Here is an 18,772-nt window from a genome sequence, read left to right as displayed (position 1 = left end):
GATGTCGCTCGTACTAGTTTTAATGGAAATGCTGGGAATAAAAATATATAATAGATCTATTTAAACAATTTACAAATTATATATTTACACTTTTATTACACAATTTTAAGTATACAAATACAAATATTGTTGAGTAAAAAATAATTGTTAAAAAAATAAATAACAAAATAATACATCGGTCAATAAAAACTATTGTATATTATATATATGAGTATATATATATTCATACATATATACATGTGTAAGTACAAATAATTGCTTTATATATATGTACATTAGTATTTCCATAAACAATGGTTAAGATCGATCAGCTGTTTGAGGCAGCTTGTGGTGTCCATGCTATTTTGTAGCCATTTTCCCGCGATCAGCTGCTCTCACACAATCACTCACACAAATACGAACGTTTACCTTCGTTTCATGTGGAATCGGTGATATCACTTTTGGCCGGTTGTGTGAACGAAAGGTGATCGTAAAAAGGTTGCGCATACGTCTCGGTGTCCGTGCCATCATCGCCGATTATCTCCTCATAGATTTTATACGGTCGCTCCGCAGGCAACTCTTCGTAGGTGATGTGATGTGGTTTGTTGCACTTCTCATTGACATAAGTTGCCGCGCCAATATTGTTGCAGTTGCACACAGAGCCGATGCCATTCAGCGGCGTCTCGTAGTCTTCGTTGTTGTTAATATTGTCATTCATGGCGTTGGGGGTAGGTGGCAGCTGGCGCACCACATCGAAACGCTCCGCGCTTGTGAAGCGTCCACGCACATTGCGTTGTGGCCAAGTGAAGGAACGATAGTATGACAAGTGGAACACCTTCTGGCAGTTGATCCACATGTAGAGTAGAAGGAAGAGTAATGCCACGCCCACCGGCAGCATAAACACAATTATCAGCGCCTCAGCGCGTTGACTGCGCTTATATTCCCACGGACCGCCATAGATTAGCTTGTAGGTGGAGGCGTTGACCACACCCATATTCCGGCCATGTATTTGTATACCACGCACTATCGTTGTTGCTTGTGTTGTTGTTGTTTCATTCACAGTTGGCTCACTTTCGGTGACATTGTCCGCTGATGGCGACACCTCAACCGGCATACACTGCAGACCGTTCACATTGATTTGCGAAATGTACTTGGCATACTGGAAGACGCGGAACTTTTCGGGGTGTGTGTGCGCAAAGTCGAGCAGCCACAGGCAATGCCATGGATTTCGGTCGATTTGTATGCGCACTTGCGCCCAACTTAATGCGCTCACAGCGGCTGCATCGTGTAGCGACGTCAGCTCATTGTCGCGCAAATCCAGTGACGTCAGCGCTGGTATTGTGGACATCAACTCCGCTAATGAGAGTGTCTTCAGCCGATTTCCGCGTAACAACAAATGGCGCAGCTTTCTCAATTCGCTCAGCCATGACAACGGCAGTTGCGTGAGCTCATTTTCGCTCAAATCAAGCGTTTCCACGGCCACAATCGATGTGTTGCTGTCGTCACTGAGAAAATCCACACGAAAATCAACCAAAGCATTGCCGCTCAAGTTGATGTAACGCACGCTGGTTGTTTGTGCGGACTCGAGCAGCTTGAACGATTTCAAGGTGCAGCCGTTGATTGATATATTGCGCAGCAGTTGGGGATTACTCACCACAATGGCGTCGTCATCGAAGCTGGTGCGTTCGACGACTATTTGACGCAGCGTCTCCGGCAGTTGTCCAAACAGCTCGGACGTAATGTGTTTCAACTGCAGCAGCTGTAGATCAGCAACGCCGGTGCGTTCGAACAGATCGCCATCCTTGAGCGCCAACAAAGGTTCATGCGCGATATGTATACGCTCCACGACGCGTAACGTATCAAAAGCCGAACGCGCAATGTGACGCAGCGAATTGCGCACGAAATACAGTTCACGCAAACGTGGTAGATTCGCGAACGCGTCTGTGCCTATGGTGGCCAGTTCATTATTTTGATAGCGCAGTATTTCCAACTCCAACAGGCTGTTGTTTGCAGCAGGGCAATTGAAGGGCTGCAGCGTATCTGCGTGGAAGCGCTCCATTTGCACCACCGGCACAGTGCCGCAGTAGGGTACGTACTCCATGCCATAGGTTTCAACGTCCAGCGGCGTGTGACAGCCATCGAGCAGTAAACTTTCCAGTGGCCGCTTGAGATAAGCGGGCGCGCGACTGTTCTCACCAGTCGTCGACAGCTGAAGTTCTGTTTGACAATCGATTTGCACCGTCAGTCCTGCAGACTGTAGCGGCTCATCCACCCGATGCAGCGTCGCCTCTATAAGACATGCTTCACTGTCCTCCCAACAGTTTGCAGCATCCACTATGGCACGAGCGGGCGTACAACGCAACACACACACAAGCAGCAGCGCCACACTCCAACGACTCAACGGTGCAACGACACGGCGCATTCGAAGATTTAAAGTTGATACCGAATTCCGCAAACCCGTTCATCCGCTCCACGACACGTCAAATGCAAATTCCAATACCGAACTGACTGAGCAGCATGCCGAGCACATTCACAAAAAACGCTCGCAATTAATTGTATTCCTTCAGCTGCCCGCTGCTGTGCGACGCTGGCTGCTGATTTTAATTTGAATTTTGAAACAAAACATTCAGCCGAAAGGCAGACCGCACCGCGTCCCCGACACCGTCAATGCCACAACCCACGACACACGCCGCGCCGCTGCCAGAGACCGCCCGGCAAGTGCTCGCACACGGACGTCCATATATACCAGAGTGTAAGTGTTTTTGTATGCATTCGTGCGACACACACACACGAACACGGTCGCTTTGGCTGCGTGGAGCGGCGCTACATTTGCGGATTGTCTAATTTTAGCGTTCCTCTGGTAGTTCGTACTATTCCGACTATATTCATCAAAGTGCGAGCATATGCTCTTCGCTGCGCATTGGCTTTGAGAATACACCCCATTCGGAGCGCTTAAATTGCGCCGATGGAAATCCGCCAGTCGAAGTGCCAAACGCCAAAGTCTATAAACACTCGGGAATCATGGACACGTACCGATTAATGGCCAATATTTATTCGCATTTGCATTTTCAAATCACAGCCAAGCAGTGTACAGCGAGTCTATAAGACATATCTACAGCTGTATGTAGGTATGTGCTTAGTAATTATGCAGTAAAAATGTTCAAATGTAATTCGTGTATACCTTTTGAGTGCGCGTTTGTCTCGCTTTTACGTTTTTCGAATACAAAATTTTGGTGCGGTACTTTTTTTTTTTTTTTAATATTGTGACCGTCTATGCGTTGTAGAGAAATATTACGAAAAATTCTGAAAACATTACATGTGTATGTGTGTCTGTATGTCAATAAAGAAATGTGTTGACAAACAATATACGATTTTGTTTTGATTGCCTTCGTACTTCGTAAGTGCTCGCAACGCACAGAATTGTATTGTAATAAGGTATGCGAACGACGATCGCACTGATTTATGATCTCATTTTATGACGATCGAGAATCCATATGATTAGGGTGTTTCCAAGTAGCGATCTAGAATGTGGAACGTAAAAATGATGTACCTGATCTAGTACCATATTGATCTTAAATTTAATGGTAGATCTTTGTGATAGATCTTAAATCTGTTATTATAATAGATAGATCCGTTTTTATCAAAAATATTGTCGATGTTTGACTTGAGTTATGAAATGTAGCCTCTATTACATAAAACCCATGATTAAATATGGATATTGAGTCTCCAGACCTATTTATTTTTATCTAGAATACCTGAATATCTAAATACTCCTTTAGACCGTTTTGAGCTCTGTCCTTTGTTATACCAAAAAATTTCTTGGAATGTGTTACGAACTTATTGAGTCGGCTAATACCAATTCGCAAGGTTCGCCGAGGTTTCAACCTCAGTCTGGCAAAAGTTGAACAATGGAGGTGGAAATGCTTATGGTTCCACCTCGCCTCCCTCCAAACAGCTTTGACAACTTGCTTGTACCAGGATCCCTTTGACTCTATTTAAGTAAAGACGCTTCTCGAGCTCTCTCTGCGAATCGTATTGGAACTAACACGCTCATAGGACGCTCTCAAGACCAATATTTCCATCTCGACACCCACTATCACTTAAGATAAATATCTTCCGATTTGTAGTTAAATACAAATTTTTTAAAAATTTTGAACATTTATTATAAATTTACATACAAAAAAGATAAATTTCCTTTGCTATTTTATGACTTTACTATAAATTTAAAACAGTATACCTAGGCTATCAAACGAAGCAATTATTCGCGTTACCAAAACGGTTTGTGGTCCACGACGATCGCCAAGAACAGGGTGAAGCACATAGTGCAAGCAGACCATGTCGAGCACTATATGTTCCAAGGAGCTTTAAGCGATCGTCTACAAAAGCTGCACTGTCCGTTGTAAGCCAAAGCAGCTAAATAGCGATCATTTCTGATTTTGGTAATCGGTTAGACGCTAAATGTTCGGAAATGTTACACTGTTCACCCATCCAATTGACAACTTACACATTCTCACTCAACAAATTCGGACAACGCACATTGCCGCCGGACATGGAGTAGATGTGCCGTCGCAGCACGCGTATGTGTTTCTGCGACACCTCGAAGTTGTGCACCAACGTATTCAGCTGTGTCTGTAACTCGGCAATCAAACTGTCGCGCTCCTGAATTAAGCTCGTCGTAGAGTTTTGACTACGACTCAGCTTCAATTCAAGCTCAAAGACACGTTTCTGCAAGTCACGTCGCTGCTTCTCCGTTTGTTCGCGTTGGCGCGCCAGCGTGCGCTTGCTGGCGTTCTGCACACTATCCAATTGCTCCTTCAGCTTCTGCATCTCCTCGGCCAGTTTACGTTTCTCGTGTTTCAACGATGTATTGTAGTTTTTGAAGATTTTCAAGTCGCGTTCGGCTGCTTTCAGGCGATTAGTGGTCATCACTTTGCGTCGTGCCAGCTCGTCCATTTTCAGTTTCAACTGATTCGCCTCGCTCTGCAGGTTGCGCACGCGTTCGGTGAGCATGTTGTTCTCCTTGTGCACCTTCTCGTACTTGGACTGTTCCTCGCGCACGATTTGCGGCAAGTGCGACACGTCGCGCAACTTGGAGTCGATCTTCTGACGCAACTGGTCGATGCCAGTGCTGATTTCGGTCTCGAGCTGGTGATTGTTTGAGTTGAGCTTCTCGATCTCTATTTGCTGTGTTTGCATTATATGTTGAGCCTTGATGCAGCGCGTATGGTAGTCCTGCAAGCAGTTCTGCTGTTGCTGTATAATGCTGCGGAACTGTGACTGCTCACACTGCAGGTTCGAAATGATCGACTGCAGCTCCTTCAGATCGGCGGTTTTACTGAGACCGTGCGTCTTCTGATTGTTGTCCAATACATTCTTAAGCACTTTGTAGATGTCTTTTAAACCGGCCGCTTGGCCACGTGTATTGAACTTATCCACATCGTGTGGCACTTCGTTCTCTTTGTTCTCGGACTTGCGTTTGATGTGACGCTTCTGTGACATTTGTTGACCATTCTGTTGCTGGCGTAAGCTCGAGTATTCGGATGTCGATGACATTTTGCGTTTTCTGCGGCCAACCGTCACATCCTGCTCGGGCATGTTGTATTCGGTTTCCAGATTCTCATTGGATGTGGTGCAACCGGGCGGTAGCATGGTCATGAAACTGCTACCGCGATGGAATATTTGTGTGTACTTGCGTTTCAGTGAAAACTCTGAACCGGTGCTGCTGCTGCTGTCCGAATAAGCGTCCGTGCCTTTGGAGCACTTGCGGTTGGCCACAAAGCGATCGTGCTTCTGCTGCATTTCATTCAATTCAAAATTTATCTTCATGTACTTCTCTTCCAAATCTTTGGTGGTGTTGTTGTACTCCTTAAGTTCCTTCTTGTACTTGGATAGTTCAGCTTTCAATTTCGAACCAACCTCACTATGTTTGGATTTTCGCTTGCCGGTGGCATGGTATGAGGGCCTGATATCTAGAGAATTGCTCAAATCGCTAGGTGTTGCCTTAATAGCTTGCGCATCAACATTTGGTATGGCATCCTCGAATTGTTCCTCCGACTGATCACTTTTGAAACTTAAATTTTGGTAACTAGAATTCTTCGAATTACAATGTAAACCATCCGATGTGGATACCATGTCACCGCCGGAGGCGCATGTTTGCCGTGATAATGTGAAATATGGATGGGAACGCCTCTCCAGACATTCTTCTGATTTCGCACTCAACTTTTGTGTAAACTCCAAATTTTGACTCTTTCGGTCCATTTGCGTCCTTCTGAAAGGGGTTGGCTTTCTACAAAGAGGCGCACAAGATCGTTACTGTTACGTTTGTCTGTGAAAATTTTCAATTTTTATTTTAAAATTGGGACTCTATTTACCAACAGAAAATTTTTCAAAACTCTTTTCATTCAAAATCCAAAAAATAATTTAATACGACAACAAACTTTGAAGGATGTGATCAAAATAAAGCGATTGCTTATATTTTGCGTTCAAGTATTTTCACACCAGGATGATATCTACAAATCCAAATAGGAACCTGTGATCATATTAGGAGCCTATCGTAGAGCCCCATGAAGTATAAATAACAAAACCGTACTATTTGATTGATGTAGAGGTTAGGTTAGGTTTCTGATATCACCTAATACGTAAATATTTGTGAAGGACCTAGGGCTGAACATTTTAGGACTCCAGTTCTTCGAATGAATAATGGAGCGGTCATCCAAAACTTATACCATTTCGACTAAATCGCCGATAGAGAGATTCGGTGAGAGATAATATCCCAGAATCTGATATTATTGAACTCAACTGTTACCGAACCAGACCATTCGTACTAATCCTCGTTTTAAGAGGTTAAAAAGATAGGGATAACTATAATAGAATCCTTCCATTCTTTGCTACAGTTATAGATGGGTTAATCCATATTGAGTTAACAGTTTTTTGTTCCAACGCAGCTAAGCACCTGTCGAATCACTTAGAAGAGCAGCATTTTCGAAAAATGAATTTTAGGTAAGCAGCGAGTGAAACTTCATTGTTCGACATAAAGAAAAAAATTTGGAAAAATTAACTCAAAGAAAACACATATAATACAATTTAACATAATTCTTTCTAAATTCTAAGTATTTTCTATTGAAAAGCAGTTGTCAAATTCTAAATAAAAATGACCAGTGAACAAGATGCCGACAGAAATTATGCTTCGGAAAATTTAGACGAAGGAGAGTACGAGTTTATTTATGGCACCGAAGATGGCATGTACTCTCAGAGTGAAACCACCCACATTGGTGAGGAGGTCGAAGACGCGGCCGAAGATATATTCTCACATCTCGGTGAGTCATCGGATGACCCAGAGCAAAAACGTCGTTACATGGAATACTTAAGCCTAATCAAGGAAATCGAGTGCCAAAATCAAATGGTCGATGATATTAAAGCGCAAATTGTGGAGCTTTGCGCCAAGCCTTGTAAGACAAAGTGCGAAATGAAGGATATCAAGAGGCTGCGCGTATGCATGGAGCAGGAGATAATGAAGCTGCGTTGCTTGATGACAAAAGCTATGCAATTGCAGAACTTCGGTTCGAGACGCCGTTATCATGAGATACCGCTTGCCACTACCATAGACGAGGATAACATGACGCCGTATGCGGGTACTCAACCGCCACCGGCGAATTGGAAAGGTGGCGAGAGCAGTGAAACTGATAGATGTGCCTCAGCCGAACCAAGGGAGTGCAAAGACGAGAAGGCTTTGCGTTGTTTATGCAAAGCGCTAGGAAAGATGAAAATCTGTTGTCCGGAAGACAAAAAGCTCATACAAGAAATCGCCGGTGTGCTAATGGGACATAAGAAGAAGAAGGGCGCACCACCTTGTCCACAACCATGCCCACCTGCGCTACCACCATGTCCAGGTCCATGCCCACCTTTCGCAAAGCCGAAGAAGAGCAAAAAATCCGCGCAACCCTGTTCGTCAGATTCCATGCCTTGTGCGGACTCTTTGGAGCGACTCAAACAGAAAATTACATGTATGCAGTCGTCGGTATCCCAGTTGAAGCAGGAAATCTATCGACGGGAGCGCGAGAAGCAGCAAGTGTGTGAACCGGAAGTGTGTGAAGAGAAGGAAGACGTCTGTTCGGAGGAACCCGATCCCATACAATTTTGCTTAAGCAAACGAACCGCGAAAGCCGATGAAATGGCCAAGTTGAGAGAAAACTATTTGCATTTATTGGCGGAGTTTTCGAAAAAGGATTGCCAACTCAAAGAAATGGAGAAACGGTAAGTTCAAGTACATTTCTAGCGTTTATTTTATTGTTTAATAACGTCTCTTATAGCCTGAAAGGATTTTGCGGTAGCTGCAATAACAACAACGGTCAAGGCGAAGGTCAAAACATCGACCATTCCGAGTTAATCGTACTCAGGCAGCGAGTGTCGGACTTGAAGGAAGAACAGACGGAATTCAAGTGTCTTATGAAGGAACAATCGCAGCAACTGGAAGATTATCGCAATAAGTACTTGGTGGCACAGCAAAAGGTTGAAGAACAAAGTGTGACTCTAGACAAACTGAACATGAACAACAAAAGAATAGAGAAACAAATAAATACGGAAGTAAAGGAAATACGTGCCAAATTTCAGGAGAAGCTCAACGAATTGCTACATTTCCCCAAACTATTGGAGAACGAACAGCTGAAGTTGGCGCAAGTCTGCAAAGAGAAGGAGGATTTACAAGGGAAATTGATGCTTATTTGCAAAGAATTGAAAGCGCTGAAGGCGCAGACCGAGTCGCCGAAGGACGAAGCGGATTGTCGACCGCAATTGATGAAATGCCAATTGGAATTGGAGCAGTGCAAATCACGTCTCGAGGAAATGGAAAGACAGCGAGATCTCTTCTGTGAGAAACTCAAGACCACACAAGATGACCTGGACACATTACGTTCCGAATCGGCCAAAATCATTGCGCGCACCAAGGAACGTGCCGAGGCAATGAAGTGTCAAATGCAGGAACAAATAGACCGCCTGGAGAAGGAACTGGCGCAATGCCGTGCCACTGCTTGTCTCTCTGTGAGTGATCGTGAGGCCGTTATACGCGAGATGCAAGGCCAACTCAACACACTTTCCTACAGCTTCGATGCGGCACAGAAGCAAATCAAGACGTTACGCAATCACATCGCTTATGTCTCCAATGAAAATTGTTTTCCTGTTAAATGCTGATCAGTTAATTTAACTTAATTATGCGTAAATGAAAGCACGTTGTTGGTATAGCTATAGCTTTGTAGACATGCTCAATTACATGTTTATTGCTATATCTTATTGATTAATGGGAGAACAACTCCAGGATACAACGAAAGCCGAATTCAAATTTACAACAAATACTGTCAGTTGAAATGTGGCCAACGCAATTGGACTATTAGTAGCTAATTAATCTTATAAAGATTTCACTGCCAAACGCTTCATTTTGGGAGCCTTCTTCTTTGCTTGACGCTTCTGCTCTTTGAGTTCCCAGCGGCGCTGTTTCTCGGGGTCGTCCTCGGCAAGCACGCGTTCTTTCTCCTGTTTGCGCTTGTCTTCACGACGCTGAGCGGCAGCCTCTGCGCGTGCTGCGTGTGTACTCTTCAAAAACTCTTCCTCCACACGTAAGCGATTCTTCTCTGCCTTGTTTTTGCCCTGAAAAAGCACGGATATATGCATTAAGATTTTTTTTACGTCATTATGATAGTTCATGTTACTTCTTTAGACATGCGATACGCTTTTAAGCGTTCCATCAAATAGAAAATAAGAATGAGCAAAGGCTTGATTGACTCCATATCCACACCTTTGGGCAAGTTGAAACCTGCCATGAGCATACACTTCGTTTCTGGTTGTTTCAAATTATTGGCATCTTCTTGTTGAATGGGACCACTAAATTGATCAGAAATATGTATGTAGTCGATGTAGCGCTGGTATTTATTGAGTGCAGTAATGACGCGGGCCTCCAATATTGCTGACGTGGCTTCAGGTATTTCGGAGAGCACACTAAATCCTGCAGGTACTTTGTAGCGATCATCTGGCTTACTGACTAGACTGCAATATTTGTTCTACATAGAAACGTGGAAAGTGCAATTATTACACAAACTTTGTAAAATATGCAAATATACATGTATATATATTTATATTTAATAAAAAAAACACTTACCAAATCAGCGTACTCTTTGAAAACTTTGGTTATAGTCTTCCTGAGACCCACACAAAATACAAATGCATCCATTACACCACGGGTCATTTCCACTTTTATATGTACTTGATCTTGTTGGGGGCGTATTAGGCCCGAGATTAACGCCACCAAGTCTTGGCGTTTAATCATCTTCAACTCAACAAGCATACCCTCACAGCAAGTGCGACCTGAGCACCACAATGTGTATAAACTCTCACTCTCCTTCATCAAACCAGGATTTTCGTTTTCTTGCTTGCCATCATCACCTTAAAGTCGAAATAATACGGTGTTAAAACTCTATAAATAAAATGGATGCTGTGTAAACCTACCGACTAGCACAAAGTTGTCATCCAAAAGACCCTTGTGTGTGCTATACCACAACTGTGCTAATCGCGCATTCTTCGTTTTGCCAGCAAAGAAATTGGCGAAGTAGGCTAGCAAACCAGCCAACATGAGCATTTCCATCCAATACGAGTCCCAATGAGTGCTATGAATTATTAGGTATAATAAATTTACATAAGAAGTTAGAAATCGATAATAATGAAACTCTTACCGGAAATGCATTGGAATCTTAGCTACTGTTAGTTTCGGCTCAGCGGTCTTCGGATCTACTGGTATATCTTTGCTTTCACCTGCGTCAAAACCTTCAAATTCTTCTTCGTCTTGAAAATGTTCGAATTCGTTGTCATCATCTTCAACGATTCCGTCGTCATCGTCTGTTTTAAAGTCATCTGACTTGCTAGCTACTGGCTCTACAATTTTCGGTTTCTCGGGTATTTGTGCTTGCTGTGCAGATTTGTCATCTACAGCTTGTGGTGGTGTCGTGGACGAAGATTCCACATATTCATCGTCGGTGTCGAAGTCATCAAATTCAGCGAAGTCACTATCTTCGTCATGAGCTAATACCGAGGTCATACCACATAGCACCAGGCATCCTAGTGCCAAAAGTGCAACTATCTGCTTTACCCGCATATTTCTTCTTTCACTTTTCTAATAAAAAAATTTCACTAATTATTAAGCAACATAACCATTGAAAAATAAGTATTGAGGTTAAATGCAAGTTAAATGGGTAATAAATGTAAAGAAACCGAAAATACACTCACTCAATTAAATACTCATTTCACTGAAAAGGGATAGGGTTAAACTACCATTCACAATAGCATATGCAGTGATGATATTATTATTACTATTTATTAGTTTTGAATACAGCTCTGTAATTAATTAATTTTGAATGTAAATAAACGAAACCAAAATTAATTTAAATAAAAAAAAATATATTTTAATAATAAGTTTTTATATAAAATATATTTTAAATGTTTGCTGAAACTAAACTACTAGTCACCATGAGAGTTGTTTATTTAACTAAAGCATATTGACATACAATACATAATTTTCAATGCTGGTAAGAACATTTAGTATAACAAAATATTTAAAATTATTAAATTTATATAAATTTAAATGTTTATAAAACTTTAAGCATTGAATTAAATATTTTAAGTTAGATGCTGTACTACGGGATGGAAAAAATAATATAAAACATATGGTAACTATAAAAATGTAAACAATAATATTTTTGCTGTCAGTGAAGTGTCAATTGCACATGTGGAATCTTTTTGGCTTAAATTTTCATAGTTATTGAAATAAAATGGTAAATAAATATAATAAATTGAAGAAATGCATATATTTACAATAACTGACATTATTTACAGGGCAAACAAAAGAAAACACGGAAAGTGCAAAAACAACGTACAGCGAAATTGAAACGTTTATTGAAGCCTACCGATCAGCGGATCAAAGAAGAAATACGCAAAACGCGTAAAAAGCCGATAGACCCGCACGCTCTGAAAGTACACAATGTCCAACAACAAAGTTCCGCGCTGTTCTTCCAATATAATACGCAACTTGGTCCACCTTATCACATTATACTCGATACAAATTTCATTAACTTTAGCATTAAAAACAAACTGGATATTATACAAGGCATGATGGACTGCTTATACGCCAAATGTATACCGTACATCTCGGATTGTGTACGTGCCGAATTGGAAAAGCTGGGAAGTCGTTATAAATTAGCGCTACGCATAATTTCCGATCCACGCTTTGAGCGCTTACCATGTCTACATAAAGGCACATACGCGGATGACTGTTTGGTCGAACGTGTACGCCAACATAAATGCTATATTGTGGCTACCAACGACAAAGATTTGAAAAATCGTATACGCAAAATTCCAGGTGTGCCCATTATGTATGTGGCAGCGCACAAATACGCCATAGAACGTATGCCGGAAGCGTATGGTGTGAAAGCGTAACATTTTGTTAGTTTTTTTGCGTAGTAATTAGTTAGGTTTAATTGCAGTTTTATAATTGAATGTATATGCTGTATTGTAATTATCTAAATCTGGAAATACTTGAATAAGAAAGATACTTAAAAACAAACTTGTATTTGTTTATGCTCGCTGTGGTATATTGTTTGCAAAATTCTAGGAAATTCTGCCAAGAAGACTATAATTATAGACAAATTTTGGAATTCCATATATTTTAATGCCAACCGACAAAGTCTGCCATTATTGAAGAATACTCTTATGTATGTATGTTTATATCAATCAACACAAAATTGGTTAAAAATTTGTGTTTTTTGTTAAAAATGTGAGCAATTTAGCGTTTGCTTTAATCAATTTTCAAAATCCGTATAACGAATTCGATTTAAAAAGAAGCTATAAAAAGTTTCACTATAATAATCTTCTATAATTTTCAATATATTTTACATTGCAGTTTCCTAAATAATTTATTATTTGAATAAAAGACTTAACATCCAGTATTTGATATTGAATTTTATATTTATTTGTTGCACAATTTTGTGTTCCATTTGAATTTTGATTTATTTAAAGAGAAATTTAAATTTTTATTAACTATTTATTACATTATATACACAAAAATTCTCTAATTTTTTATAATAACTATGAAACAACACAAATATTCAAAACAATCAGTTCTTATGACTCACATACCCATTTATGATTTTTGCGCCTTGAAGTAGGCAACAAAATAATGTTAGTATTTGACATATTCAATTTTTGAAATTTTTCGGAAGACATTTCATTTTTGTAAGGATCTACTTTTGATATTTTGTTGCCATGATTGCCATTGGAGATTTCCGAATCTTGGTAAAGTCTACAACCGTTGAAACAGGGGATGGTAAATGGTGATTACTTCATTGTGAGATATGCGTTCGAGCCACTCTAGGTAACTTCGTTGGTACAAGTTGTAAGCCGTCTCCAAATGGATGTTGGATTTTTAAGAATTTTTCGTTGCAGAAGTAAAGCTGATGAAATTTCGGACTTTGTCTTGTGATTTGAACACAGTTCCACGGAGGAATGTCCCAAACTCCACGCTAACTGTTTACTAACCTGACTTCATATTGGAAAAAATAATATTTTAGCTATAAATTTCTTAAATTCAAACTTTAAATAAATAAATATTCTTCCTAAATATAATTTAAGTTGTTCCTTTTTCATTTAAGCCAAAAGCTTCTTCTATTAGTTGCCTCTTTGTTTTATTTTGGTTTCGTTTTCATAAAAAATATTAATTATAATTATAACACATATCAATTATAATTTTTTAAAGTAGTCCAAACTTCATGAGTCCACGTTTTGCTTTTACATTTCCAGCTACACAAAATTGCAGTTAATTACACCGTCGAACTTAGTCTCATATTGAATGTACTTCAACATGTGCCGGGTAACCCGAACACCAGAGCACCTGATGAAGTACAATAGACATGGGACATTCGTTGAATCACGAAGAATCAAAGCACTTAGTCACTTCAGATATATGTATAGGGTTACTACTCCTTCAAGCAATTTAAATGTGTTTAAATGTGTTGATTTTGACAGGCACTTCGCGCGCTACTTCAGGTACCTGACTGCCTTTAGATTGCAACCCAGCCCCGGTCACTGATTAGCGCGCAAAGTACTTGACTTCACAGTTGAAAGCGTCGATTGCCAAAATGTTAATTACAACAACAACAAAAAACGAATAATAATAATAAATAGAATATGCAACCATGAAATGCACGGAAATATGCACAGCGTTAAACATGCGATCCAACTCACTTGAACTGCAGCTGCAAATGCAGTTAGCAACAGCAGTTGCACTTGGCTGCACGATTACTCAGCGTGACTCCGCATCACTATACATATATATTGGTTATATATACGCGTTTATACGTACCTACCCACTCATCGACGACCCAACGCGTAACCATGGCACAACCCGGTGGTGGCACGACCGCAGTTGATCATCCAAAGGAAACGACCTTGTGGTCTCTCCATGAGAAACTTTAAGGTTAACGATCTGCTGTGCAACTTCGTTAGCGCACCATGAATGGTCTCTGGATGACTTCATAGACACATACTCACACCAATATGTACCGACCGCAGATTCTCTTTCGCCACCACATTTCTTACATGAGAAGACTTGCTCTCTTTTCTGTTCGCGATTTGTGTGTGTGCGCAAAAACTCAGCAAACAACTACTCACCAGTCGACCGAGCAGCAGCGCTCGTCACATCCGGCCAAACTACCAGCTGACAGACTGGCACGCTAATTGGGTATCATTAACTCACATCCACCAGCCACCAGCCGCTCTTTATTTATTGCCTCGCTCCAAGCACTCACTCACTCATTCGAAGAGCTTACCACACAGCATTCAACTTATTCGTTTTCGTATGTGTGCGGGGGTCTCTTCGTGCGCCAGCTACCGTCATCGCCATATGTTTTGTGTGCCAGAGTTTCTGCAAATTTCGCACACTAATTTCTGCACACAATCACGAAGCTGTGAGTTGGAAGCCGATTCGTTCATTATCAAGATGACTTCGTGTTGAACCTGATCGACGGATTGAAAACAAGAATAAAACACGACGGAAAAAGCTGTGTATGTGTCGAACTTTGTCTGGAATTTTAAATTAGTCATGCCATTATTTTCACCTATGAGCGCACTGCACCTCACTCATACACAAACACAAACAAATATTCGCAGTACACAGGCACAGCCACATTATCACCTCCCCAGCAGCTGTCCGCTGTGGTTAGCACTACTGCTCGTCTCTCTGCAGCGATACTTCTTCGCAAAAATTTATGTTTGTATGTCTGTATGTGTTGCTGTCCTCAACACCTGACTACAAAGTATTGACTAGCTTTTGCTGCCCACTGCGCCGCTGGCTTCAAGCGCCGAGCACGAAATTATGCAAATAGTCTTTCTTGACTAGCTGGCACGATAAATTTTACTTGTTGAATGGTCTCGCGGCCCACACTACACACATATATATATATATATATATATATGTAGATATCAAGTGCGATGATATATGCACGCAGACTTCCCATTCCCAAAGACACACACTTACATTCGTACATACATACCGACGTGCGGCGATATTGGCTGAACATTCACACGGCCATTGTCTCATGACATCATCTGTTTGGCATTTCCGTGAAACCGCCGCTCGTTCGCTCACTTAACACTGAACTCAACTTCCGCTAATTAAGCAACGAAGTTTATCCTGTAGAGTTACCGTGCGCACTTCCCGCACTGACCGCGCGCTCGTCTCCAACACACTTGCACTGCCAGTAGACACAGCAGCGGCCCTGATATTCTAAATTTGAATTGCTCTCATCTGTCTGTCTGTTTGTCGGTTTGTCGTCGCTGTCGAACTCGCTTGCTGTTGCTGCCCACATAGTTTCCCACTTTTGCACCGACCAGCTGTTCGCTGACCGTACGACGTCCAAACGAAGGCACCACCACAGCAGCGCTGATCAGAGAACGTATTGGCCGTCCGGGCTCAAAGCTGTTACTAAGCAAACGATGTCGGCGGTCGTGCTCGCGCACAAATTCGCACATTGTCGCTACGGCGAAACGGCACGACAAAAAAACTGCTGAAAAAGAACGAAATTAATACAAAGTTGAATTTTACTCACAAACACTTGAGCAATGAATGCGATCGCTGTGCGCTACGACGATGTTTGCCGACTGCTATTGGCGGTGACTGCTGCGATGAGAGTAGCTTTTTGATTTCAAGCACACAGTGTGCTGCAACTGTTCATATATAACCGAGCGCACACACACACACACACATATATGCACGTAATCGTGAGGGTCGTGTTGGTTCTCCAGAGCGCACAAAGGCAGGAATCAAATAAGCAAATAAAAAACGAAGATTTAATGAGTATCTACGAACGACACGTGCCCCACTACACACGCAACTTCGGCACTCATATACGTCTATGTAGATATGCGTGTGAGTTGGTTGAATTTTTTCGTTGCTAATGATTCGGATGTACTCGTAGAGACATAGGTAATTGCCGACGCACACACAACAGTAGCGCTTGAGCTTCAATTTCAGCTTTCCGCTGACGTATCGGCAAATGTTTGTCGTCTTCTTTTGTTTGGTACACGACTTCTTCTCCTTCTTCAGCTGTTTCTGCTGCTTCGTTTTCCTTCGGCACACCGCCAGCGCGTATGTATATGTATGTGTTCGTGTTCAGCTGTTTCCGCCGCTGCGGCGAAGACAAGCACACACTTCAGCAACTGCTGGCAGACATTTTTGCACTGTGCCGACTTCAGCGGCTGCCATATTGCTTTTGCTTAAAAATTCGCAAAGTTTCAGATCACGCTTCGCGAGTTGTGCGCTCACTACGATCCGCGTGCTTTGCGAATACCGAATTGCAAATTTTCCGCACTCCCTTGCCCCTACGCACGCCTGTCCACATCTACTACTAGCGCACAATCAACTTGTCTATATGTAAATATGTTTGTATGTATATATGCATATTAAGTTCGTATGTATGAATTTCGCATTTTTCATTTTGCCAAAAATTTGTGCTTTACGCTTGAAAGCGCTCGGCAGATCGGCGCGACAGCTGTTGGTTGGCCACACGCTGCCAGCCGATCAGCCGCGCCACGCCACACTACTGTTGTTGGAGCCCGAACGGCAGCAGTCGAAGCCTGACCACCGCTTGTCGTCTCCACCCGGCACTCGTCTGTTGAGTGACTGCAAGAAAGACTGAGAGACGAGTGCTGCGAGCGACCACCACTGACATGTGAACACGTTTGAAGCTTCAAGACATGAAGGGCGGTATGTAAGAAGTAGGTGTGTGTGTGTGTGTGTGTGTTGCTTGAAGCCTTGAATTTCGGCAAATTCTTGACGGAACGTGTGAATATTTATTTCAGAGTTTCAATGTCGTGGTTGCAAAATTTAATGGTTGCTTCATTTGCTTCGGTGTGTTGGTGACGACGGACCGTGACACTACACTTTACCACCAAGACCAAACGTCGTGAATACGTAAGCAACTTTTGGTTAGACAGAAAGCCAGGCGAGCACGGTCTGCCGAAAATCGCTATTTACTAGGAAGCCACTACTATTGCTACACACATTTTATTGTACTCGTATTTAATTTTCAATTTTTTTTTTTGCACTTTTTTCACAAAGACGTTAGTCGAATTTTGGCTTGCGTATTTACATATGTGTGTATGTATTGGCGCAGTCGGTGACCTAAGTGAAAACCGAGCCACTTGGTTCGCACATCGGCTATATAGTTGGTGTAAGACGACAGTTCGCGATTGCGCCGAGTACTCGAATGAGTAATTGCCAATATTTTGAATGTCGCGCAAACGTATACCCACATGTAGATAGTCAGACACATACATACATACAAACAGATAGTTCGTATATATGTATGTTTGAAGTTTACCACACAGCAGCGCTCACTTCAACACACAGTCAAGGCTCTGTGGCTTAAGCCGAATGTGCGAATGTGCTTTGGCGAAATGTTTTTGCTGTTCGGAAATGTTTGGCAAACAACAGACGAGCGGCATGCGTATGTATTTATATATATATATATATATGTCTATATAATGTGTATGTGTGTATGTATTTAAACGCTATACATAAATTAAATTTGTATTCATACTAACGAAAGGATAAATATGTATGTATGTATGTTTGTATGTGTGTGTATGTGTGTTTCATTTGCTTGGGTGGGGCACAAGCGCAATAATCTTTTTAGCTGGAGTTTGCACGACTGCCGGCAGGGCGTAGCAAGCACACACACACACACACACACACACACACACACACACACACACCGACAACTGCAGTAGTCTACAGCTGTGGGTATGTATGTATATAGAGTTTGTAAAAAGTCAGTCGCTGCTGCAGTCAGTTGCCGGCAACAATAACGAAGTCATTTGTATTGCCGATGAGGATGATGTTGGCGGTGTTGTTGTTGTTGCAGTTGCAGACGATGATGCATCGGGATCTTCATGGTCTGCATACCATGCAGTGGTGCCGCCATCCCAACACATTTCACAACAAAAACAACACAAATATTGCACTCACATACACACACACATGCACATGCGACATACTCACTGTCTCTCTGTCTCTCTGCCTTCCCCACACCCTCACTCTCGCTTAGCCTGCGATGGTTTTTCGCTCGCATAAGCTTTTCATACACGCTGGCTCTTTTATGCGTCTACACTTGTATGTGGTAATGTATTTTTATATATGTATGTATGTATGTATGTAAATAATTGTAAATATGTAAATTACACTAGTGCTTGTACATATTTA

General features: G+C 41.8%; 5 protein-coding genes across 5 annotated transcripts; 2 read left to right on the top strand and 3 right to left on the bottom strand.

The window, feature by feature from the left end:
• Window positions 1-175: 175 nt before the first annotated feature.
• On the bottom strand, window positions 176-3,300 carry Lrrc15_4 (uncharacterized). Its single transcript, XM_054227857.1, has 2 exons — window positions 3,161-3,300; window positions 176-3,097 (listed from the first exon to the last, which is right to left on the bottom strand). Exon 2 carries the CDS (start codon window positions 2,399-2,401, stop codon window positions 416-418), a length of 1,986 nt encoding a protein of 661 aa, XP_054083832.1. The 5' UTR covers window positions 2,402-3,097; window positions 3,161-3,300; the 3' UTR covers window positions 176-415.
• An 817-nt stretch (window positions 3,301-4,117) lies between these two features.
• On the bottom strand, window positions 4,118-6,507 carry LOC105209779 (desmoplakin-B). The gene is made up of 2 exons (XM_011180381.3): window positions 6,351-6,507; window positions 4,118-6,265 (listed from the first exon to the last, which is right to left on the bottom strand). The coding sequence occupies exon 2, from the start codon at window positions 6,235-6,237 to the stop codon at window positions 4,480-4,482; it is 1,758 nt and encodes a 585-aa protein (XP_011178683.2). The 5' UTR covers window positions 6,238-6,265; window positions 6,351-6,507; the 3' UTR covers window positions 4,118-4,479.
• Window positions 6,508-6,975: 468 nt separating this feature from the next.
• LOC105209777 (uncharacterized) lies at window positions 6,976-9,243 on the top strand. The gene is made up of 2 exons (XM_011180377.3): window positions 6,976-8,232; window positions 8,289-9,243. Exons 1-2 carry the CDS (start codon window positions 7,130-7,132, stop codon window positions 9,163-9,165), a joined length of 1,980 nt encoding a protein of 659 aa, XP_011178679.1. The 5' UTR covers window positions 6,976-7,129; the 3' UTR covers window positions 9,166-9,243.
• Window positions 7,108-11,391, bottom strand: LOC105209778 (PAT complex subunit CCDC47). The gene is made up of 6 exons (XM_011180378.3): window positions 11,248-11,391; window positions 10,698-11,134; window positions 10,474-10,631; window positions 10,127-10,410; window positions 9,681-10,028; window positions 7,108-9,618 (listed from the first exon to the last, which is right to left on the bottom strand). Exons 2-6 carry the CDS (start codon window positions 11,114-11,116, stop codon window positions 9,379-9,381), a joined length of 1,449 nt encoding a protein of 482 aa, XP_011178680.2. The 5' UTR covers window positions 11,117-11,134; window positions 11,248-11,391; the 3' UTR covers window positions 7,108-9,378.
• A 244-nt stretch (window positions 11,392-11,635) lies between these two features.
• Window positions 11,636-12,580, top strand: LOC105209776 (rRNA-processing protein FCF1 homolog). Its single transcript, XM_011180376.3, has 2 exons — window positions 11,636-11,792; window positions 11,854-12,580. The coding sequence occupies exons 1-2, from the start codon at window positions 11,790-11,792 to the stop codon at window positions 12,451-12,453; spliced, it is 603 nt and encodes a 200-aa protein (XP_011178678.1). The 5' UTR covers window positions 11,636-11,789; the 3' UTR covers window positions 12,454-12,580.
• The last annotated feature ends 6,192 nt before the right edge of the window (window positions 12,581-18,772 follow it).

Source organism: Zeugodacus cucurbitae, chromosome 3, assembly GCF_028554725.1.
Source record: "Zeugodacus cucurbitae isolate PBARC_wt_2022May chromosome 3, idZeuCucr1.2, whole genome shotgun sequence".
In the NCBI taxonomy this organism is placed as follows: domain Eukaryota; kingdom Metazoa; phylum Arthropoda; class Insecta; order Diptera; family Tephritidae; genus Zeugodacus; species Zeugodacus cucurbitae.
The sequence above is the reverse complement of the archived record's forward strand: the minus strand, read 5'-3'. Positions and strand labels throughout refer to the sequence as shown.